The sequence below is a fragment of the Talpa occidentalis genome, unplaced genomic scaffold (genome assembly GCF_014898055.3).
Source record: "Talpa occidentalis isolate TD23 unplaced genomic scaffold, MPIMG_talOcc4v2.1 talOcc4.10, whole genome shotgun sequence".
Classification (NCBI taxonomy): domain Eukaryota; kingdom Metazoa; phylum Chordata; class Mammalia; order Eulipotyphla; family Talpidae; genus Talpa; species Talpa occidentalis.
The window spans coordinates 90332542-90358589 of NW_023600993.1; the positions used below are offsets into that span (position 1 = coordinate 90332542).

At 37.2% G+C, this 26048-nt stretch overlaps 1 protein-coding gene across 4 annotated transcripts in view; it reads left to right on the plus strand.

The window, feature by feature from the left end:
- PTPRA (protein tyrosine phosphatase receptor type A) overlaps nucleotides 1-26048 on the plus strand; it is a 121335-nt gene that overhangs the window by 52640 nt on the left and 42647 nt on the right. For 3 of the 4 annotated variants that reach the window (XM_037498056.2, XM_037498058.2, XM_037498055.2), the window contains 3 exons: nucleotides 9621-9699; nucleotides 10211-10549; nucleotides 18138-18164. In XM_037498056.2, coding sequence (XP_037353953.1) covers nucleotides 9621-9699; nucleotides 10211-10549; nucleotides 18138-18164 — 445 coding nt within the window. The remainder of the gene's footprint in view (nucleotides 1-9620; nucleotides 9700-10210; nucleotides 10550-18137; nucleotides 18165-26048) is intronic. The other variant, XM_037498057.2, reaches the window with a different exon arrangement.

The following is a 26048-nucleotide window of genomic DNA, read 5'->3' on the forward strand; positions in this document are numbered from 1 at the left end:
TTTTGTTAACTTATATTACTCATATATATGAAATAATTCAATAGCTGTCTTTCTGTCTTCACTTCCCATAATCCTCTGAAGTTCTTTCCATCTTGCTTTAAATGTTAATACTTCATCTTTCCTTATAGTTGAATAGTATCTCATTGAAGTATATACCACATCTTCTTTATCCAGCCTTCTGGATATCAGTGGGGTCTTGAATTGCTTCCATATCTTAGTCATTGTGTGTAATACCACAATAAACATTGTGGAGCATAGAATTTTTCAAGTTAATGATTATATCTTCTTCAGATAGAGACCCCAAAGTGGAATTACTGGGTTTTCTACTTTTAGTTTAGGGCCAAACCATTTTTCCAAAATAGGCTGCACTAATTTACATTCCCATCAACAAAATATAAGTGTTCCTCTTTCTCCACAAACTCTTTAACACTGTTGGGAAGTCCTTTTGATGTACTTCAGTCTCACAGGCATTAGGTGATATCTCATTGTGGTTTCATTTTGTATTTCCCTTAGTAGAAGTGATGATGAGTACATTTTCATTTATCTATTGGCCTTCTGAATATCATCTTGGGAAAATTGTTCAGATCTGCTGCCCAGTGTTTTAATTGGGTTGCTTGTGTTTTTGTTGTTAAGTTAGATGAATTCTTTGTTTGCATAACCCCTTGTCAATTGGGTGATAGGTGAATATCTTCTTCCATTCAATTGGATATGTTTTCAATATGCTAATATTTTTTTTCACTGTGTAAAAAGCTTTTTGAGATAGTCCCAATTGTTTATTTTTGTCTTCTTTCCCTTGGCATAGGAGTCAAGTCCCTAAAGACATTGCTAGCAATGATATCTTGAAATATATAACCTGTGCTTTTTTCTATGTATTCTAGAGTTTTGGGTCTTATGTCTAAGTCTTTAGTTTGAATTTATTATTGTGTATAGAGTTAGAAAAAGAGTCAACTTCATTCTTTTACATGTAGCTGTTCAGTTTCCCAGCATCATTTGTTAAAGAGAATCTCTTTTCTCCATTGTATGATTATGGCTTCTTTGTCATAAATTAGGTTTTCATATATGTGTGGATTCATTTCTGGAGTTCAGTTCTATTCTGTTGATCTGTGTGCCTATTTTTATTCCAATACCATTTTGTTTTAATTGATGTTGCTTTATAATACAGTTTATTTTTTTTTTTTATAATGCAGTTTAAAATCAGGTGACATGATGTTCCGTTTGTCTTTTTTTCAGCTATTTTGAGGTATTTTATGGTTATATATTTTTTGTACTATTTCCTTGATATTATTCAAATTTTAATGGGGATTGTGTTTTACACACACACACATTTGAATTTTGGTAAAATAGCCATTTTGACTGTTATTCTCCCTATTTGTGAACATGGAATATCTTTCTGTGTCTTTATGTCTTGTTTTATGTCTTTTAATAGTGTCTGATAGTTTTCATTATATAATTCTTTCACCTTCTTGGTTGTTAGTTCCTACGTATTTCTTTTTACACAATTATAAAAGGAGTTTACAAAGAAAATGACTGTCAGCCCAGATACTTTATCTAGACAGGCTATCATTTAAGACTGAAGGAGGGATAAGGAGCTTTATAGAAAAACAAAAATTAAAAGAATATATCATCACCACACTGGCTTTCAAAGGAATTCTAAAGGGACTACCACAAAATAAAAAATTTTAGCTGAAAGTAAGAGACACCAAAATTATACAATGAGGAGGAAGGGAGTAAAAATATGTACCACTAGAATGAGTTTGAAATCAAACTGCTCAGTAGGTCACAAGTACAGGTGATTGCCATAAACCTCAGTATAAGCTCCAAACAACAATCAGTACAAGTGACACATAAGACAATGGAAATGAAATCGAAACAAGATAAAAAGGAATAGGTCAAAAAGTAAAAGGACAAACTATAAGAACATACATACACAAAAAATAACAAAATGACAATATATGTGTACGCATACATATATGTGTGTATATCAGTAATCACTTTAAATGTAAATGGCTTGAATTCACCAAGTAAAAGGGGGGTTGTAATTGTATGGGGAATATAAAAATAAAATTTAAATAAAAAATAAATAAAAATAAAATAACCCCCCCCAAAAAAAAAAAAATAAAGTAGCTGAATGGATAAAAAACAAAGTCTAACCTTTTGCCATTACAGGGAATACTCATTAGTAAAGACAACCACAGACATAAGAAAGAGACTAGAAGACAATTCTGTAAGCAAATGGCTTAAAAAGACAGGAACAGCTATATTTATAAAATAGATTTCCAGGTAAAAATAGCTAATGGGAGAGAGAGATGAGCAATTACATAATGTAATGATTAAGGACCTAATACAACAAGAAGATATAACACTTAAAAGTATATATACACCAAATGATGAAGTATCGGGATATATAAAGCAGTTACTAATGGAATCAAAGAGCAGTATTTCAATGCAGTAGTAATGGGGGACTTGAACACTACACTTATAACTATGGACACATCAGCAAGACAGAGAATAAATAAGGAACAATAACCTAAAATGATGAGTTGGATCAGATGAGCTTGATAGACATCTACAGAACATTTTGCCCCCAAACAACAGAATAAATATTTTTCTCAAGTGCACATGAAATACATGTTGGGACACAAGTCAATTGTCAATAACCTTATGAAGGGGCCTCCCCGGTGGCGCAGCGGTTGAGCGCTGGGTTGCGAAGCTGCCCGCAGCCTCCGCGTCACCAGTTCGATCCCCGGCTGCTCCCCGGCCACCGGAGGAGGGTCCCACATGGCGCGCAGACCTCTCCTGCCGCCCGCTGCTCCCCTCAGCAGTGTACTTCGGTCCTTCTGCCTGCTCTGCTCCCTGCTCTGGCTCTGGTGAATTCTCTCACCCTCCCGCGCTTCTGACTGTACCCAGTGCTTGTATAAATAAATAAATAAATCTTTAAAAATAAATAACCTTATGAAGATTAAAATCACACCAAGCATTCTTTCTGGTCATAACACTATAAACCTAGAAATCAGATTAAAAAAACATGGAATATATAATTTAATCTTCAGTCAGGCCTAATCAAAAGTAATATATAGGATGGGTGATGAAATCATACAACTCTTTCTTAGCAAAAGCAAACAGAAAGATTAGTTAAAATAATTCTGATATATCCATGCAATGAAACACTATGCATGCAGACACTGAGAAAATTTGTTTCAGTAAATATGCAAGCTTCTAATTGTGTTATGTGATCTTATTTATAGTAGGTTTTTTTTTTCCATAATGTGTGGGTTTATGCTGGTATAGTATAGGAAATTTCTAAAGGATATACAAAAAAGTGTTTCGTTACCACTTTTGGGAATTAGGACTGGCAGTTAATGAAACTTGTGTTTTGCTTTGTGTTATTCTGTTCTGTTCGTATTTCTTATAATTAGCATGTTATACCTAAAAAATAGTTTATATTTGCTGTGGAGGAGAGGCAGGCCCAGTATCTTTCCTATACTGCCAAGTCATTTTAATAATATTGAAAGATTCCATTCACTTCAGCTATAAGATGGATAATGTCTAAGGAGCTAATGTAAAACATGGTGACTGTAGTTGATAACCACATTGTATATTTGAAATTTGATGAGTAGAACGTAAATGTTCTCCCCCCAAAAACTGCGAGGTATGACTGTGTTAATTAACAAACATAATGAGGGAAATCCAAGCACTGTGTGTGTGTGTGTGTGTGTGTGTGTGTGTGTGTGTTTCAAATCACAACAATGTACACTTGAATATCTTATAGTAATTTACTGCTATTCAACCTGAGGTTGCAGGCTGGTCTGAAGGTGTGCAAGTGCCCTCTGTACCTATGCAGCAATCCCTATTGAAGTCTGGAGTGCCCAGCCTGCCACTGAGAACTGGTCTGCAGCTGCCATTGCTCAGACTACTAAATGGGTGGGAACAACCACAGAGTGGTCTTAAGCTATTCTTCCACGGATTCTTTAATAGAAAATGGAAATAAGTTGATGGAAAATAAGCAGTTTCTTTAAAAAAAAAAAAGGCCCCTATTCACAATGGTAACTGTATAACCTGGAATAAATGCAGGAAAAATGTATATGGCAAAAAGAATATGATAACACTTTGAGAAACATAAACTTGACTAAATGGCAAAAATACTGCATTCCAGGACTATAAAATTCAATACCATGTTAATGCTGGTTTTCCTTGGATTAGTATGTTATCAATCTTTTATTATAAAAACTTTTTTTTAATATTTTATTTATTTATTTATACGAGCACTGGTTACAGTGAGAAGCGCGGGAGGGTGAGAGGACTCACCAGAGCCAGGGCGGGGAGCAGAACAGGCAGACCGACAGAGTACACTGCTGAGGGGAACAGCGGGTGGCAGGAGAGGTCTGCGCACCATGTGGGACCCTCGCCGGTGGCCAGGCATCGAACCGGTGCTGCAGAGGCTGCGGGCAGCTTCACAGCTCAGCGCTCAACCGCTGTGCCACCGGGGAGGCCCTATTATAAAAACTTTTAAATATAGAGAAAGTTGAGAGAACTTTATACTTACTACCTAGATTCTATAATTAACACTCTGCTATACTTGTTTAATTATATATCTGCCATCTAGCCAGTTCACACTCATCTATCAGTTCATACTATTTTAAATGTATCTCAAGGTTAAATACGTATTTCCCAAGTACTTTAAGAGTGCCTACCATTTACTATAGTACAATATTTGTTAAATGGTGGAGTTGTTTTTAGAGGTAAAATTTATGTGCAGTGAAATGTACAAATCTTGTTTTATTCAGTGAGTTTTGAAAAATGCGAACACCCATGCAACTCAGTTCCCTGTCCAAATACAAACACTATTGTCCATGGAGGTGCCTTCATGTTCCTTTCTAGTAACCCTCCATCTCTTTCCCAGACAACCATTTTGATTTTTTCCATTTATTTCAGACTTCATCTATTTGGAATCATACATCGTATTCTCTTTTTCATTACCCTTTTTTCACTCAGCATAATATTGTTTAGATTCATCCATGTTGTTGTATGGATGGATGATTGTTTCCTTTTTATTGCTGCATAATAATCCAGTGTGAGAATATAACACTCTTTGTTTATATAATATTTTATTGAAGGTTACGTAAGTTTTCTTCTGGTTTTAGTTATTATGAACATCCCTATACTAGTCTTCCCATGGATATATGCTTTTCTATCTCCTAAGTAAATATATAGGCATGGATCATAAAGTAGGTATAGTTTATTTTTATGAAAAACTGTCACACAAACTAATTTTTAAAACAAATGTCACAAATAGCAACCCATCCTAAAAATCATGCCAAACAAGGCAGAACCATTCCCTCTGTTAGAATGTATGCACAGGATTTTTGGCATCCTGCAGATTACAGCTGGCAAGACCGGTTTCTTTCTGACATTGATAGAGCATATGTCCCTCAGACTCAGCTGTTTATCTGTATCAAGACTAGAGCTTCGTTATAGAACCAACTTTTAAAATCCTTGATTCAGAGAGAGGTGTGGGGAAGAGATGAATATGAGAAAGTGTGAGGTGTCATTAAATTAGGTATGAGAGAGTGATGGTAAGGGTTAACAACAAAAAGATGTGGAGGGGGATATCTGGGCTTTTCTCTCCATGAATTTATATTTAATTTTTTGCAAAAGTTATTTTTTAGATAGCTCAAAATCAAAGGGTGTCTTGTATACTGAAATGATCTCCAAAGAGTCTCCTCATCTGGTTTAACAGCTGTTTGGAAATTCCATTTTGTGAATATGCCATAATTTCTTTAACCACACCCCTCACTCTCATTAATAACCACTTAGGTTATTTCTAACCTTTTTCTATTGCTAAAAAAACAATGCTGTATTGAATAACCTTGTACATAGGTCACTTTAAAAGTATAGGTGTGTCTGCAGAGTTGTCAAGTGTAATTGTATCAGTTTTTGTGCTTTTGTAATTCTGATATTTATAAATCCTATGAGAGTGCCTATTTATTTAAACCTTTGCCAGTGCAGCATTGCTAGTTTTTATTTTTCCTCATCTGATAGGTAGAAAATAACATCACAGTATAGCTTTAATTTTACTTTCTCTGATTATGAATGATATTGAACATCTTTTTAAATATTAAAGAGAACTACTTGGCTTTCTGCGAATTGTCTGTTTCATTTTTTTGTCCCTTTTTTGTTGTTTTTGGTACCCTTCAGTAATTTGTAGGAATCCTTCATATATAGGGAAATTAGACATTTGTGAATGAGTTGCAAATATTTTTAAATAACTCATTCTTTAGAAATAAGGCCATAGCTGTTTTAGTGCAATACTGGAAGAAACAGCCAGATTGCCATGGAGACAATTCTTCCTAGAAATTTGACTGTGAAGTGGATTTGTGGAGTAGAGAGAATGCTAGCAGGAGGACTGATGTAGACTCAATGGAATTTTTCTTCTTTTCTTTGAGAAATTCTTTTTTTTTTTTTTTTAATTTTCAGAGTCCCAGTTGGGAACTATGTGTATTTTACTCAGATTGCAAGGCGGAATCACATTTTGTAGCACTTGTCTCTAAACTTTGAACTGTGAGTTTTAGTGCAGTTTCCGTGGAGAGTCACCATTACCGGCAGTAGTGCCATTTTGCAGGCAGTTACAGCACTTGGGATTTCCCTTATATCCAGTGACTTTCAAGAGTCCACATTGGGAACTGTGTTTATATCACTCAGTTTCCAGGGTGGAATCACTAGGTATTGCTCTTTTCACTACGCTTTGAACCCTGCTAGTTAGTGCAGTTTCCATGGTAATTCAGCATTACCGCCATTAGTGCTGTTTTGCAGGCAGTTATAGCACCTGAGATTTTCATCATTTCCAGTAACTTTTTATTTAAATTTTATTTTTATGTTCCCCATACAATTACAACCCCCTTATTTTGACCCCAATCTCTCCTTTCCCCGCCCCCCACAACCCTCATAGAGTGTCTCTGGTTCATAGTTGTTTGTTGATTTTGATATTTTCTTTCTTATAGTTATTCTTTTTCCTGGTCCCTTACTTAAGTTTTCTAGAGTCCTGCTGTGAGTGAGACCATCCGGTATTTTTCTTTTTCTTTCTGGCTTATTTCGCTGAGCATGATCCCTTCCAGCTCCATCCATGTTGCTGCAAATTGCATGTGTTTATCTTTTATGAATGCTGAGTAATGTTCCATGGTGTATATGTACCACATCTTCTTGGTCCAGTCATCTATTTTTGGGCATTTGGGTTGTTTCCAAAGCTTAGCTATTGTAAATAGTGCTGCTATAAACATAGGGGTGCAGGTGCTCTTTGGAATTGATGTTTCTGTGTCCTCTGGGTAAATACCTAGGAGTGGAATTCCTGGATCATATGGAAGCTCTATGTTTAGTAGGTCCAGAAATCTCCACACAGCTCTTCACAGTGGTTGGACCAGTTTGCACTCCCACCAACAGTGCAGGAGAGTTCCTTTTTCTCCACACCCTCGCCAACATTTGTTGTTGCTAGTTTTTTTAATATGTGCCATTCTCTTTGAGAAATTCTTAATTGTGTTTTAATACTTAAAAAAGGGAGAAGTCAGGCTAAGATGGTGGTAGGGATCTATAGGACAAGGATCTTAAGCAACTCTCCTACTGAGAAATTCTCCGTAGGAATTGCAGAGAAGGAAATTTGTAGATATGATAACTGATGTCCCAGTCCAATTGCTTCTGTTTTTTTTTCTGATGTGAAGGCAAGGCTAACAGCCAGGGTTGTGGAAGGAGATGGTTGGAGAAAAGAGGTTCTTTGCAATCACTGCTATGAAGTATTGGTGAGAGCCGACTAGAGAAGTACAGAAAGATTGCAAAAAAAGTACAGAAAGTGAGGTGCAAATAGTATTGTCAACCTATGGGTTGTTTGATTTATTAAGTAACATCTGGCAGTGTTAGTGTAGGGCTAACTGTTGAATTCATTCAAGATCGGACCTTTTGTTATCCCTTCATAAGTGTAATAGAGGAACAGTATTTAGGATATTAGCAAAGGAATTTAGGATATTAGCGAGGGAGTGATTGAACTGGCACCAAGTTTTCTTGGTTTTGTAGAGAAGAAAATAAAGATAATACAGATCTTTCAGAAAGAAAATTGAGAGAGTGGTTCATCAGGAACAGAGAGAACTATAGGGATAGGAAGTATGGTTGAAGAATGGGAAGGTAAGATTCAGCATGATAGCTTTTCCTGGTGATGGCAAAATTTCGAGTGCAGCCATTGTCATGGGTGCCCCAGGTGGAGTAGAGGTCAGGTCATTGAACTCTGAGGCTGGCCCAGATGTGAATTGTGGATCTGTGAAGATGTCTTCCAGGAGAATACCAAGACTTGGGGATGGGAAGAAAACTGTGAGCCACAATGCAATGTCTTCAGTGACAAGGAAGTGCCAGAAATAATAAGACAAAGAAGACTTTAAGAACAGGGACTATTATAGTGGACCCCAAGAAAAACGGTTTATTGGAGGAATGCAAAACCTCAGCCCTACTTCCTGATGTGCAGCTCTGGGCTGCTTAGAAAAGAATACTTGGAGACTGGAGGAGGGAAGGGAAATAAGGATGGGTGTGGTTGCAGTTTAGTCAGTAAGTCTCCAGAATTTGCCTGAGTATACTTACGTCCTCTGGGAAGAGTAGGCCTTCTCTAGGGTTTGCCTGGTTTGGATCTATGGTTAGATCTTGTTGGTGACATGGATTTTAAATTCTAACATGTCTCTCACTCCCTATATTACACATGCAAATCTTCTCCAATTTGGCATTCACTCTTGCGTTCTTTTACTTTAGGTATATGCAGTTTCCTTTTAGGTTTACTTCTTATAGTCATGCTCTGTAGTCAAAATCTATTTTCTTTTTAACTTATTTATAATTTTTACTTATCAAAATATCATACCTTTTGTTTTTAGACACTTAGAAAATAAAAAAAGAAATAGCATAAAGCTCAGTGCCAAAATATTTTATATAAATTTTTTTCCTCTAGTCTAACTTTCACTCATATGCATACATAAATTTGAGATCATGGTATATTCATTTTTGAATTGACCTTTTTAAGCTTAAAGATGAAGAGCTTGGGGCCTCCCTGGTGGCGCAAAGGGTTAAGCACAGCACTGTGAAGCTGTCCGCAGCCTCAGCAGCACAAGTTCGATCCCCAGCCAAGGACCTGACATGGCGCAGCAGACCTCTCCTATCTTACCTGCTGCTTCCCTCAGCAGTATATTTCAGTCTGCCTGTTCTGTTCCCCACTCTGTCTCTGGTGAATCCTCTCACACACACACACACCCCCGCACCTCTGTTCCTGTATGCCTAAATAATTAAATCTTTAAAAAATAAAATGAAGGGCTTATTCCATTTTCTTAAATTCTTTGAACATAGCATTTTAAATAGCAATATAATATTTATTTTAACTTTTTCCTATTTTCCTTATTATTGGGATTTTGGATTGTTTCTACCTCTTCCGCTTAGTGAACATCTCTGTCATTTAGCCTGGAGGAATGTGCATGTCCAACTTGGTCACGTGAGCACATTTTAATAATAGGTGGGAAATTTCTGCCCAGTACTCTTTTGGTGAGTAGTTTAGACATAGTTAGGATAATATAGGACCTTATCTAACATGGTTCTCTATTTTTCAGGTCATCATGGATTCCTGGTTCATTCTTGTTCTGCTCTGCAGTGGTCTGATATATGTCAGTGCCAACAATGCTACCACAGGTAAATTGTCATTCTGTAAGGCTGGCATTGAGGGTACAGTGTTGCTTCACATTTAATGATACATATTTAGAGACCTAGGTGAGGAGTTGAAATTTAAAGAAAGGAAATAATAAAAATTTTATTTATAAGCAATGGTAAGATTAAGAGTATTTGGAAATCTCTTAGTCATATTGAATGTTTAACATTGTTCTATATATCACATACTATTGTGAAGTAATGAGGGAGATTATGTGCTTATTCTTAAAAAGTAAAAATACACATATATTGGTGTTATTTAAGACTCCTGTATATTTATCTGGGGAACTTAGTGAAAAATGCAGTTTCTTCCTTACACTGTAGACCTTTGGGGGTGGTAGGAAGGTCCAGTACTAAATATGAACCATGAGGGTGCATATCTGATGTTTGGTCTCCAAGAGTTCGACAGTTTATTAAGGTTTGCTATTTTGTGCATCATAACTTTGAAGCTGTCACATACTTCGTATGATGTTTCCTTATTTTTTCGTGTTTATAGTTTCACCTTCAGTCAGCGTTACAAGATCAATTAAAGCATCAACAGCTGAGTCACTTAAAGAGGCCAAAACTTCAAATCCTGCTTCTTCAGTAACTTCTCTTTCCATGACACCAACATTCAGCCCAAATGTAACTCTGGAACCCACCTATGTAACCACTGTCAATTCTTCAGACTCTGACAATGGGACCACAAGAACAGCAAGCTCCTATTCCGTAGTCACTACAGTTTCACTGAATGGAACGTGGCTTCCAGATAACCATTTCACAGATGCCAGAACAGAAATTTGGGAGGGGAATTCCAGCACTGCAGCAACCACTCCAGAAACTTTCCCTCCTTCAGGTACTAGAAATGGGTTTCTATATGTACTCCTTTTGCTCTTTGAGTTTATTTACCCGTTTATTATCTTTGCTTTCTAGCCATAAAATGTCTTGAAATAATTGCCTGCGCAGAGCAGTCAGAGAAGTATCTGTTTAATATAAAGTTAAGAGGAAAAACGACAGTTTCTGGAGGATATTCTGCTATGCATGTGGTCCTACTTAGATTGGGGAGGCTTAAACCTACCACAAGGTAGAGAAGGTTAAAAAGACAAGATAAAAAGGGGATGTAATTAATGATGCAAGAGATTGGAGATGAAAGAGCTGCAGAGGCTGAGTAATAAGATTAGTGTTGAAAAGGAAGGGATCCAGAAAAGGAAGGGAGACCTTAAGTAGGAGAATAGATGTGGATGTCTATAAAAACTAGAGATGGAGTGGGACTCCTTTAGTCGGGGGTGGGTGCAGTTAAGTTGCAGTGTACTGCCAGTTTGTTCAGGGCATCAACCTGCTCACTTATCTGCTTGAACCAATCACTGGTTGAAGTGGAAGTGACCCCACAATAGAATCAGAAGCCTGAGTCTGAGACTAATAAGTAGGGCAAATTTCTGATCTCTCTGAGCTTTTCAGGTTCCTTGTCTGTAACAGAGCATTAGGGAGTCCCTAAAAGGGCTTCTGTGAGGAGTAAAGAAAATAGTTGTTCCCTGACAGCTACATAATTGCCACTCCTTTTCAAGCAAAAATCATTGTTCTCACTTCTGTGGTCACATTCCCTTGGCTCATGTTTCTCCCATTAGATGGTGAGTGCCCTTCGGTGGAATCACATCTGCTCATGGGGGCATCAGATACGAGTCTGATATGAGTCTCATTTGGTTGCTAGAGATGACATCTCTTAGCTAGACCTCAGAACCCACCTGCATGTTTTAATCCCATATTTTCTACTAGAAAACAATAATACAGCACATCTTTGCCATACACTAGCTATTTGACCATAAGCACATTTATTTAGTCTCTCTGTACCTCATCAGTAAAATAAAGATAAATGGTAATGATAGTACTCAACTTCCATCGAAGTTATTAGAATTAAATGAGTCAGTATGGAGAAAGCATTTACAGTGCACCTACACATGGAAAGCACTATTTTTTAAGTGTTAAGCATTGTACTTAAAGTTTTATAAAATAATACTATGTGGTATCCTATGAATTCTGTGAGGTAGGTTCTATTTTATATTTTACAGGTAAAGTGGTTTTATATTGACAACTATAACTTTGGGAGTTTTCATAGTAACAGGTCATGACCAATTCAGGAAATCAGTTAGTAGACCAAGTTAATGAATGAGCTTGGTGGTATTTTTTTAATAGTCCTATTCCATTTCTGTTCTTTCACATTACGTGTATTATTTCACAAATTTCTGCTTCAGTTACATGCAAACAGTACTGAGTAATGGTGTAGAACATAGTTCTTGCTGTGAATTATGGCCATTACATAAGGAGAAAAGGCAGAATAACTTGTACAAAATAAATAAGTAAATGAAAAAGGTGAGACTGTAACCCAGGTGCACTGTGCTTATAGCCTATATTCTTATAGTCCATACTGTCTTTTACTTAAGAATTTTGTGAGATGATTTTGGATAATTGTATCCTTTTAAATTATAGAAGTGAAATGATTTGCTTTAGTTTTCGGGATTATTTAGGTAGCAAGTTAGTCCTATTTCTCACTTTTATGGTTTTTCAACTCTACTATGAGGGAACTGAGTTTTCCATAATCTGCCTAAGGGCAAAATTATGCCATAGCTAAGAAACCAGTTATTCTGTAGTTAACATATTTTATGTCTCAGAAGAAACAGACTACATTCAGTGGTAATTTTATTCAATGTGAGTAAAACACAAGGAAACTTTTATGATACCCACTACGGTATTACCTGTTTTCCCACAATTGTTGCATCATACTTTTTGGTTAAATGATAGTTGTTGTTTCATATCATTATGACTATATAATATTTGTTGCTGAGCTAACTCTAGGCATGGTATGCGATTGCTTTTTTTGTTTAATATTTTCTGGATTTAATCACTGACTTATGTTTTTGTTGCCTAGTTTTCTCTTTCCCTAGTTGGTTCTTCTCACACTCTGCATAGCCAACAGTTTGCTACAAAATCAGACCTACTATATTGTTATTTATTACCCAGAGACCTTCCTCCTGAGCTGGCCATTTTCTTACTCAAGTCTAGGTTCTTGATTGCTAGGATTGTTGCGCAGGTGTGTTCGCATGAGATTGCCCTTTGCCCTTCTCTACATGAGGAAATTCCCTTTTCTGCTTCCTGACTTCAGTATTGTCTTCTTTTTTTTTTTTTGGTTACTCCATCGTTTAGTAGACCATCTCCAGGAACTTCTGAGAAAGGGGTGCATGGAAGGTAAATTGCATGATACCTTCTATGTTTAAAAATATATTTAGGACTGTGTATAGAATATAAGGGAATATTTTTCTCCCCAGAATATTTGAACTATTGCCCTAACTCTAGCTTACCAGGTTTGAAGGATTCTACTGATACTCTAATTCTTAATGTTTTGTATTTGTTTTTTCTTTATCATTAATTTCTCCATATTTCACAAAAATGGGTTTTTGTCTTTTTCATTCATGTTGAAGTTTTTTTCCCCTCAAACTTTCAATTATTTACAAATCTGTATAGTTTGGGGAGTACAGGTGACACCTCCATATGTGCACTTCACTCACCCTCCACCAAAGCGCCGGTACTGATGCTGTGTACCTCCCCTCTCCTATTCACACTCTGTCCCCTCCTCCCCCACCCCTTCTAGTAGCTAGTATATTTTTCAGAGTCTAAGGATTAATTTTGCTGCACTTTACCAGTTTTTCTTTGGTTATTTGTATTCTGTAAGTGAATGAAACCATTTGATAATTGTCTTTCACTTTTTCACTGACTTAGCATAATCACCTCAAGATCCAACCATTTTGTCACAAAAGATACACTACCTCGTCTTTTTTAATAACTGAGTAGTGTTCCATTGGGTGGATATGCCACAATTTCTTTGCCTAGTCTATCAGTGGGCATTAAGGTTGATTCCATGACTTGGTTATTGTAAATAAGGCTGCTATGAACATAGGCATTCGTATCTTCTTGTACTTGTGTTTTTATATTCTTTGGGTAAATACCTAGCAGTGGTATTACTAGATCATATGGTATTTCCTTTTTGTTTTGTTTTCTTTTTTTTTAGGAATCCTCATAGAATTTTCTGCAATATTCTGTTATAGAATTTTCTGTTATATTCCCATTAACAGTGGATGAATGTTTCTTTTTCTCCACATTCTTGCCAGCATTTGTTATTTCCACTCTTTTTGATACAGGCTGTTCTCAAGGGGACAATTTGTATGGAGGTATGACTCTTCCTGACTTCAGACTGTATTGCACAACAGTAGTAATCAAAGAGGTATGGTCTTGGAAGTCTTGAGAGATCTCTGGAACTTTGACCATTCAGTTCTGGAAAATTTTATATTTCTTGTATTTTTTGTAAACCTTATACTTATTTGAAAATTTTCTTTTATCTTCTAAGACTTCTATTACTTGAATATAGAACATATCCTGGATTCTTAATTTTTCCTTTCCTGTTGACATTTGCTTTGAGTCTCTGATTTTTTCTTTTTTAAAATAAGCAAGTGTATAGATAGATAGATATCCCCCTTTTTCCCATTAATAACACAATAAATATGTATGTTACTGCACATTGCTTTTTTCATATAGCTTATCATGCTTGCTTAATATTAAAGAGCTGCATCATTGTATGAATTTACCTCAATCTATTTATCTTGTTTCCCCTATCAGTGACTTAAGGTTGTTTTCACAGTACTCTTACAGTTTGATATTTCAAACATGTATGAAAATATTGGTTTATTAAATTATTAAATTATTTTAAGTGTGCATTCGTAAATTGATGAATATAGCCAAATTTCCATTGTTGGGAATATATCCTATCCTAATAGCATGTTTCAAGACTTCTGTTTTCCTTCACTCTCTTCAATGTAATAGATTTTCAAACTGGATCTATACCAATCTGACAGGTAAAAAGTAATACCTCAGTATAACTTTAATTTGCATTTCACTGCGTGAAGCAAACCATCTTTCCATATTTGAAAGGATCATTTATATTTATATTTTCTGAGACTTGTGTTGATACCCTTTGCCCATTTTTCTTACTGGGGTGTCATGTTTTTCTGACTCATGAATAGGCAAAGAACTTTCCCTAACATTAGGGAGTCTGTCTGTGATAAAGTTGCAGATGTTTTTTTCCCTCAGTTGATCATCTACTTCTCTGCATTGCAGAAGCCATCGTTAGTAAGTTTTAATTTTTTTAGTAAACAATTTATCATTTTGTATTAACTGTTTTAAATGTCCTACATAAAGTAATTTTCCTCATGTTTTCTTCTGAACTTTTTTGGCTTCTTTATTCTGTGTTTATGCATGTGCATATGTGAGCTTAATTTTTTTTTAAAGATTTATTTATGCATACAAGAACTGGGGTGTAGACCAGAGGTATGAAGGAGGTGAGAGGATTCACCAGAGACAGAGTTGGGGAGCAGAATAGGCAGATCTACTGAAATACACTGCTGAGGGGAGCAACTGTCGAGACAGGAGAGGTCTGCTGCGCCATGTGGGTTAGCTCCCTGGCCAGCTGGGGATCGAACTTGTCTGCAGTGGCTGGCGATAGCTTGATAACACTTTCTTTAACCCCTCTGCCACCAGGGAGGCCCCTAAATTTTTGATCCATCTACAATTTATTTTCATCTAATTTTTTCCCAGAGTTGTCCCAACTTTATTGAGTAATATATTTTTTTCTTCACTGATAGAAAATGCCCCTTTATCATACATTGGATTTACATATACCTAAATTCTCATACATGAGTTCTACTTAATATTTGATAAGGTGACTCACCCCCTTCTTAATCTCATTGTTCATAATTTTTGCTAGTTGTTGATTATTTTTCCTTAGGAACAATCTTGTCTAGCAGTAACAAAGCTTTAAAACTTTTATTGTTCATGTAAAATTTACAGATTAATGGGAACAATTGATAATCCTTAGTCTTTCTATCCAAGGAGTGATGTATTGCATTTGCTCCTATTCTTATTTTGTATTTATTAGAAGTGCTTTAAAGCTTTCATCATTAATGCTGCATCTGTTTTCAGCTTTTTTTATATGTTCCAAAGGTTTTTCTTTTTGTTGTTTTGTTTTTTAGTGGTATTAATGGAGTATTTCCTTCCATTGTATCTTCTCTCTAGCTGCTGTTGGGGATATGAAGGCTATTGGTTTTTGTAGTTGTATTCTATACCATTGTCTTCATAAATTCCTGTTTTTAAAGAGCATATAAAGCTATCAAGAATGAGTGTAAATTGTGCCAGTTACCTGGTCAACTTTAAGGGCAATACCTGTAAGATTTTTTTCTTCTTTATTTGTTGCTATGGTGAATCATATTAATAGATTTCCTAATTTTGAACCATCTACATTACATGCAAAAACAACTCTGCTTGGTCATTTTGTATTCTTATAGTGAGCTGTAATAATTTATTTTATTTAGGATTTTTTCCGTTGATATGTTATTTCTAAGTGTGTTTGGTCTCTGTTTTCCTTTGTATATGTGCTGTTTTTGATGTTTTGGTTATTAGTGTTTTGTTTTCTTCCTAGAAAGAACTGAGATTTACCCAGAAAACTGCATGTCATTTACTTTTTCAAATATACTTGAATCATTTGAAAAAAGTCCTCTGTTAGGATTAATTTCCTGTAGAGCTATGAATATTTCTTATGTTTTTAATGTCCTTTTTATCTTTTTTAGTTTGACTCATCATTTATCTCTTTCATGGTTCGTTGCTTTTTTCTTCCAAAGAATCTCCTATTGTATACTCTGGTTTTTCATTTGTTCTTTTTTTTTTTTTTAATACAAGAGTGGGGGTACAGGCCAGATGCAGGGGAGGGTGAGAGGATTCACCAGAGCCAGAGCGGGGAACAGAACAGGCAGACGAAATACACTGCTGAGGGGAGCAGTGGGCGCTGCAGGAGAGGGGTCTGTCGCGCCATGTGGGACCATCCCTGGCGGCCGGGGATCGAACCAGCACTGCAGAGGCTGCGGGCAGCTTCACAGCCCAGCACTCAACCGCTGCGCCATCAGGGGAGGCCCTCATTTGTTTTTAATGTCAGTTTCTTTTTATTCTTCTTTCTGCTTTTTAAAGATTTTTTAGATTTATTTTGTGCTTTATCTTCCTTTTCTCTTGTGGCCCTGCCTTCCTAACAAAATTGCCCTTGTATGCTTGATCAGAGATGGCTCTAATCTGAATTCTGGTTCCAACCACTTGGAAGGGGGAACAAAGGAAATGAGGACAGATAATTTATTTTGCAAAAGATGTGACCAGATGTTATACCCTCATAACTTTTGATGACTCCCATTGGCTAGAAATCTTTATATGACTACCTCTAACACAGAGGAGTCTCAGAAATATTACGTCTTCCTGGACAGATTTGTGCTCGGCTAAAAAACAGGAGTTCTGTGGGCCTCCCCGGTGGCGCAGCGGTTGAGCGCTGGGTTGCGAAGCTGCCCGCGGCCTCTGCGGCGCCGGTTCGATCCCCGGCTGCTCCCCTGCCACCGGAGGAGGGTCCCACATGGCGCGCAGACCTCTCCTGCCGCCCCCTGCTCCCCTCAGCAGTGTGCTTCGGTCCTTCTGCCTGCTCTGCAACCCGCTCTGGCTCTGGTGAATTCTCTCACCCTCCTGCGCTTCTGACTGTACCCAGTGCATGTATAAACAAAACAAACAAACAAATAAATAAATAAAACATGCCTCTATTAAAAAAAAATTTAAAAAAAAAAAATTAAAAAAAAAAAAAAATAAAAAACAGGAGTTCTGTACCAAAGGCAAGCAGAGAAAGATTAGGCAAGGGGCGGTGAATTCTGCTGTTAAGAATGATTTTATTGGTTTTTCTTCAGGTGTTTTGTAGTTTTCAAACTTTAACTTCTAGTGGTATTGCAGTTTACATTTTGATGAAAGAATATTGTGTGTACTATATACTCACAATAGCCGTTTTCAACTCTGGATTTTCTTAAATAACAGAGTAAAAGGTGAAACTAGTTCAAAGGAGGGAGGGGGACTAGAAGACTATTGTGTGTAATATTTCTACTGTGGAGAACTTATAAGGACATGTTGATATTCCATAATCTTTAATGTTTTCTCTGCTGGTACCTAAAGTTTGGTATATACCAATTAGATTTTATTACTTGTTATCATTTTGGTTTTTTTATATCATTCATTTTGCCCTGTTGCATTTTATGACCCAAAAGATCTCTAACATTGCTGTGTTCTTATTTCTCTTTGCATATTTGTACTTTTTATGAATGTTGATGCTACGTTACCTTTATATTCAGGAAGAACAAACCACTGATTAAAATTTAGTGAACCTGGGCAATGTTGTTTCCCAGTTGGACAATATCTCATTCCAGCTCTTACATATACAAAAAGAAAAGTGTCTATATTCTTGGAGCTTGTTGTATCTTACCTTAGATTGAATAGTAATGTTTTTCTTTAATCTGAATGAATGTTTTTATTTTTCATTTATTACACAGGTAATACTGACTCCAAGGACAGAAGAGGTGAGCCACTCACCTTATGTCTGTTGTACCTTTTACAATGTACAATATTCATCCATGTTTTCTCTGTTCATAGTCTGTGGTAACCTTGTACAGTCTGTGGTAACCCTGACTGTTGTGTGTTTAAATTCTCTTAAGTTGTTTCCATGTTAACTTCATATAGAAGAGTAACAGAAAAAAGTACTCAGTGTGTTTTTTAAATGTAGATTATGAATTCTAATAGCTATGATATATTTTAATAGGTGAAGAAACAGCTGTGTCTTTATTGTGTTGCCTTATTAAAATTACCTTCTGGTAATATGGGCTGTAACTTCTATGCCATACTTACAATTTTTAGGCCATAACTACATTTAAACATCTTGACTTTGTGTTGTTGTTTTTTTCCCTAGTCTATAAAATGCCAACCCTTTGTTGCTTTAGATAGATTTTATGGATTTTCTGTCCTCTAGTGTAAAGTCCCTAAGGCTAGAGATGCTGTGTCAGTGACCTAAGCAAAACTGCTGGATTCCTTATCACGAGAAAGCAGGAATACATGGGTACTCATGTTTAGAAGTGGCACATTTTGCCTAGGACAACAGTAAGACTACCATCAAAGTGCACAAAGAAAAGAGGTCACTGAGCATTCTAAGAAGTTATCATTGCATTTGAGTTTGGAAAATGTTTCATCTTGATTTCCCTTTTTATCAATCAGACTTTTTGAGGTTTTTTTTTTTTCTGATTCCATAATTTAACCATAGATGATTTTTCCTACCCAATTAAAATAATGAAGCATTTGAAAGCTTCTGAAATCCCATTTAACTGGGGAGCATTTGAATCAGAAATGTAAATACTCTGACCCTTTCTGTGTTATCCACCTGCCACTGTATTTGATAAGAAATGATGAAATATCTTTACTGTGCACAGATTTCCCTTAGTTTTCTAGCTCTAGCTTTCCTAAAGTCAGGAGCAAATTTATTTAATGCAGTGTGCTTGCTAATCAAATTCATTCACCAGTTTCCAGCTATAAATGTAGAACTTAGTAAATGTATGTTATAATAGGTTCTTATATTTGCACCTTAAATTGCTTTTAGCCAATTTTACAATAAAGTCAGAGTGATAACTTTTAAGATTAAGCAAAATGTGTGATTCCTTCCTCTTATATAGTGTGTATCTTGTTAATCAGCCTTTATCTTACCCCAGATAGAATCCCTGTTTTAACTAACTACTACTGATTTGAGTAGTTTCAACATTATTATTAAAAAGAAATAGAATTGCCTCAGTTATCTAGATTGTTGCCAATTGTGACATACTAATATAACCTCCTTTTTAAGTTAAAGAATAACCAAACAGGAAAATGAAGAGGCATACATAGTCTAAAAAACCCCGTATGTAATGAATAAATTTTATCAGAGTAGATCTTTAGAAATATTGCTGGAAATTTCAATATCACATTCTAATTTTAATACAAATGCCTTTTGAGAAATGAGACAACTGTTTGAAAATATTTGCATAATAATGAGTTTGCTAAGGGAATTATGTCTTCATGTGAATTAAGGGTTACAGATTTTTATCCACTGGCTTTTGTGTTACTTTGTTAGAGCAGTGGCTAATGTTTTAATTGTTAAAGCAGAAAGGAATAAAAAGAGGGAAGGCAACAGGCAACTGTGCTTCAGAGTCCAAAACACTGGTTATTTTCTCATGTATTATTTTTTAAAAGTATTCCAAATTATTTTTATATAATCAGCTTTTTTCCTAATTGTGCTAAAATATGCATAATATGAAATTTACCATTTTAGGTATACAGTTCAGTAGCATTGTGTACTTTCACATTGTTGCAGTCATTACCACCACCCAGTTCCAGATTTTTTTATCATCTCAAACAGGAACTCTGAGCTTGTTAAATAATAACTCCCTATTTTCCTCCCTCTCCGGTCCCTGCTAACCACTGTTCTACTTTCTGTCTCCATAAATTTTTCTATTCTAGGTACCTCATTTAAGTGGAATCATACAATATTTATCTTTTTGTAATCAGCTTCTTAAGCATTTTTACTGGTGTTAAGTTGGATGATTTGTGTATATATTATGTACTAAATCTAATATGGCATTATCTATTAAGTACCTCTTTACCCTGAAGTCAGTGGTCATGATGAGTATTGCATATACTCTCTGGTTATTTCCTCACTTGTTTTACATCTCAGTTTTGTTAGTTTTCCTCTAGGTGAAGCACTCGGGTGCAGATTCATGTGCAGCAAGTTTATTAGGAGTACTTTTTCCCTTCAGCACATATGAGGCAGTGGAGGCAGTAGTGTTGGTTAACGGAAGGAAATAAGGTGCCTTGTGGTTAGAACAAAGGCAGCAAAAGGCCTCAGTTCCACAAGAAGCCCTGGCATTGGAATAGGGAGTGGAAGCTTTCCCTTGGACCAGGCTCTTAGGACAAGGGCATTTCCTGGGGAAGGAGCTGACTGAAAATCCTTTTAACTGCTAACCATCCCAGCAGCTGGGGGAATGGATTCTTTGGTCCTGAAGGGGGATCTGTAACATTTACTACCATTCCCATTAAATTTGAACATGTAGTGATGCATGCTTCCATTCATAAATAAGAAGTTTTCCCCAATCTAAGAAAGTGCTATTGAATGGTTTTTAATATGTGTTAAGACTGAGGAGTGAATGGCAAAGTGAAATAACTGGAGAAACAGTGTAGTACAGTGTTTAAAACTGTGGGCTTTGGAGTTAGGCTACTTGAGTTTTGTGTCCTGACTCTACTGCCATTATTAATTTTGCCATTTGCAAAATAGGATTTCCTTCATAGGGTTGTCGTGAGGAATGAAGTGATGTACATAAAATGCTTGGCTTAATGCTGGGTCTGCAATAGCAGTTGCTCAGCAGGTGCTGACCATCACTATTGCTACTCCTGCCACCACCACTCTTAGCATTAGATGGGAGACCGAGGAGAATGGGAATCTGAGCCAGTCACTCAACTCGGAAACAACCCTGGAGACTAGTGTGCAAGGTGGCTCCCAAGGCAGGGGCACAGTGCAACCATACCACCACAACCATAGACCTCAGAGAGTCCTCTGCCTTGAGCCTTTTTTTTTTTTAAGATTTACTTATTTATGCATACAAAAGCTGGGGTGCAGGCCAGAGATGTGGGGGGTGAGAGGATTCAGAGACAGAGTGGGAAACCACAGGCAGATGGACTGAAATACGCTGCTGAGGGGAGCAGCGGGCAAGACAGGAGAGGTCTGCTGTGCCATGTGGGTTGCTTCCCTGGCTGGGGATCAAACTTGTGCTGCAGTGGCTGCAGAAGGCTTCATAGTGCTGACACTTAACCCCTTGGGCCACGTAAACAAAATTCTGCATAAACTAGTCTCATCCTACCTTTTTTTTTTTTTTTTTTTTTAAGAAGGTCCGTTTATTTTATTTTTTTAACATTTATTTATTTATTTATACAAGCACTGGGTACAGTCAGAAGCGCGGGAGGGCGAGAGAATTCACCAGAGCCAGAGTGGGGAGCAGAGCAGGCAGAAGGACCGAAGTACACTGCTGAGGGGAGCAGCGGGCGGCAGGAGAGGTCTGTGCGCCATGTGGGACCCTCCTCCAGTGGCCGGAGAGCAGCCGGGGATCGAACCGGCGCTGCAGAGGCTGAGGGCAGCTTCGCAACCCAGCGCTCAACCGCTGCGCCACCAGGGACGCCCCTACCTTTTCTTTCAAGGGATTTTTTCAGTAATTGGATTTTCATATGAAGACCTTATAACTATTTGTTAAGTAGCAAGAATACAGGATAAAGCTATTGTAACCATATTTTAAATTATTTTAGATATAGTGATTTATATAACTTAAAATTTTAAATCTGTAAGTAGTAGCTTCTTGATATTTGTGAAGGAGGAGTCCTTGAGCTACGGAGTTCTAGAACCAGGCAGTATAAGCATTCTTTTTTTTTTTTCCCCAAATTTTTTCAATTTTTTTTAAAAGATTTATTTTATTTATTTACACAAGCACTGGGTACAGTCAGAAGCACGGGAGGGTGAGAGAATTCACCAGAGCCAGAGTGGGGAACAGAACAGGCAGAAGGACCAAAGTACACTGCTGAGGGGAGCAGCAGCAGAGGCAGCGGGAGAGGTCTGCGCGCCATGTGGGACCCTCGCCCGGCTCTGCGCGCAGCTTTGCAGCCCAGCGCTCAACCACTGCACCACCAGGGGAGGCCAGTATAAGCATTCTTATCCAATCCCAGAAACTCCTTAAAATTTCTCAGTTCTCAAATCAAATCAAATCATTTGCTCCTCCAGGCTTTCTTCTTTAAATTCTTTACTACAGTTGGAGACTAGTAAATGGTTGATATTCTTGTTTTAAAGAGGTTTTTTGGGCAGTCTTCCTGGTGGCGCAAGGGGTTAAGTCTCGGCACTATGAAGCTATCCACAGCCACTGCAGCAAGAGTTTGATCCCAGGCCAGGGAGGTGACCCACATGGCGCAGCAGATCTCTCCTGTCTTGCCCACTGCTCCCCTTAGCAGTGTATTTCAGTAGATCTGCCTGTTCTGCTCCCCACTCTGTCTCTGGTGAATCCTCTCACACCCCACACCTCTGGCCTGCACCCCCAGCTCTTGCATGCACAAATAAATCTTTCAAAAAAAAAAAAGGTTTTTGAATTGTCAGTGACACTATTATTGTGAAACTCCATTTATGATGGCTTTCCCTTTCCCTAAGTACCTTTTTTTTAAAGTGCTTTCATTTTTTTTTAAGGAAGTTTTTTTTTTTTTTTTTTTAAGATTTATTTATTTGTTTATATAAGCACTGGGTACAGTCAGAAGTCAGGAGGTTGAGAGAATTCACCAGAGCCAGAGCGGAGAGCAGAGCAGGCAGACTGACGAAGTACACTGCTGAGGGGAGCAGCGGGCGGCAGGAGAGGTCTACGTGCCATGTGGGACCCTCGCCCGGCGACCGGGGATTGAACCAGTGCTGCAGAGGCTGCAGGCAGCTTCGCAACCCAGCGCTCAACCACTGCGCTACCGGGGAGGCCCTCCCTAAGTACCTTTAATAATATATTCACTCAGTACCTGTGAGATGCTAAGAATTCCAGAAAGGAAGGAGTTCCCTGTGTCATGGAAGAAACACATTAACACTGAGAATCAAAGTCACTCAGCTACATGCTGTTGAATATATTATACGAAGTGCTGTGAGAGAGCTTAAAACTCATTGTACCTGGGGAGTGGGAAGAACATATAGTGAGCTTTGAACAGTTAAAATTAATATACTAACTGAGGAAAATGAGGACACCAGATGAAAGAGCAAGTCACATGTTTGAGGAACTGTGCACAGTTGGTGTGGGTGAGGTAGGAAGTGTCTGGAGGATAACCGTAACAATATGGGTCTGGTGGTGCCTTGCACTGAGGAGTCAGTCCCTTTGTAATGGTAAGGAAGGAAGTGACATGGTGAGATTTTTATTGTAAAAAGATAATTTCAGAGGGCAAGGTCTTAGGGAAGGTAGATGAGCAATAGAAATAAAAAATGTGGGATTATAACTTGGCCCCAGACAACAGTAATTGAACTCAATCCAGTGGTTTGGACACCAGAGGCAACCTCATGGCTTTTACTGTTTTTAGAGCCAATAGGAAGTACTTACAACCACATTCTAGCTTTGCCTTTGAGAGCTGATAAATATTTCTACCAAAACATGTATAGGCCAGATATGTAGCTGGGACTCAAGGAGTACATCATTCAAATCACTGATTATTTTTGTAGTTGACCAAGCTGTGTCTGTCCTTAGTGACTTACTTAGCCCCTAAACTAATAATATCCTTTGTTTTCTTTTTTGGCAAAGGTATATAGCAAGTAAATATTTGTTGTCCAAAAACACTAGTATCTTTGTAATACCACCCCTGGTTGAAGTCTAGGAGGTAAAATTTTGGTAGAATGGGTGGGTTGGGGAGCAGAGTATGGAATGGATTAGCATGCCTGCCAGCCTGCATCATGTAAAGCCACCTTTCCAAATAACCCAGTCCAAGACAAGCCTGAGCAAGATGAGACAACTAGTCTGTCCAGTTTGGGAGGAGCCCTAGGAAGGTGACTTGGTCCTGAGCCTATCTCCAAGAGATTTGACATAGGGAGATTAAGTTCTCTCCTGTTTCCTTAATAAATCTGAGTCGTCTTCCTTCACAGACACATACTGTATGAATTGTTTTTAGCTGTGTCAAAAACATGGATATAATTCAGAAATCAGGAGGTAAAATCTGACTTATGATAGAGAACTGTTCTGGCCTGAGCTCAGAAGAGTTAAAATTGGTTCAGTAATTTATGAATAGTCTAGAACTTAGTAGTCTTCTTGCTTTAGATTTGCAGCTGTTTAATATGGGCAAATGAACCTTTCTGCTCGGTTTCCTCATCCATAAGTAGGGTTCATGACTGTCTACCTTAGAGTTTTTAAGATAGCTGAATGACATTGTGTACATATGCTTTGCTCTGTACCTGCTATAGAAGTGCTCAAATATGAACTGTAATAATAACTAATAGTAAAAGCTTTATACTTAATTTCTACGTTATCAGGCTTGCCAACTCCTTTTGTCATGTTGTTTATAGTTGTCAACTCTAGTAATAGTTATCAACAATATTGCACTAACCCTAACCATGCTATAACATCTACTCACCTGTGCCTTCATAGTACAAAAGCAGCCATAGTTAATATGTAAATGAACAAACGTAGCTGTGCTCCAGTAGAATTTTATTTACAAAATAGGCAATAGATTATGTTTGGGCTGTAGTTTCCCTGTTCTAAACAAAGTTTATCTGCCTGAGCCAAGGAAGCTAAACTGAAGTTTTCTGTTAGCACATGAGCTTCTGGATGCCAAAGCAACCAAATCTTTTCCCATGATATCAGGTGCTTTGCAAATGTTGCCTCTTTTATTTTTTTAATTGAATTATAATTTATGTTAGTTTCAGGTGTACAACAGTGATTCTATATTTGTATATATTGTCAAATGATCACTACAGTAAGTCTAGTTAATATCTGTCACCATACATAGTGACAAAATTTGTGGTGAGAACTTTCAAGATCTACTCTTAGCAGCTTTCAAATATATGATAAAGGGTTATTAACTGTAGTTGTCATGTGTACGTTACATACCAGTGATTATTTTATAACTGGAATTGTGTACATTTTGGTCACCTTCATCCATCATTCTTTCACATGCACACCACAGTGTTGCCTCTTTTAAGTCTTTCATTAATTGTAAATGGTGGAGAGTGATGATATATTTGCATTTTGTAAAGCATTCTAAGAGATAGTCACATGGCTTTTAAGTGGGGATAATATAGAGAATGAACTCACAGATCTGTCTGACCTTATGCTCCATGCTTTGGAAAAAGCTTTCTTTTGATCTCATGTTGAAATGAATATTTGGCTAGGTAAATAACTCCAGGTTCCAAATCTTTCCTAAGAATTTAGTAGACAATGAACCATTGACTTCTAGGTGTTTCAGATGAGTGATCATACGTGAAACTATTTCTTGTTTCTATATAGGAAACTTTTTTTTCCTGCCAGAAGTATTTATGGATGACCTCTCATTGATTGGATGGATGGATGGTTGGTTGATTTCAATCCCAAATTTCATAAGTTTTTTACCTATATACATCTAGGGTAAAGATTGTTTTTTAATATTGCCATTCAAACTTGATATGGGCCCTTTTTGCCTGATAACTCAGAGGACTTTGATGTATAATTTCTTCCCCTCCTTCCTTACTATTTTCTTCTTTGGGAATACCTGTTGCACAGGTATTAGATTTCTGAGATCTGTGTAGCTTGTCTTTTTGCCCTCATAATTAATAACTCTTTTTGCTCTGTGTTCTGGGAACTACCATGATTTGATCTTTACTATTTGTTTTTCACTTATGTTTATTTTCCTGTTCAGCCTGTCTA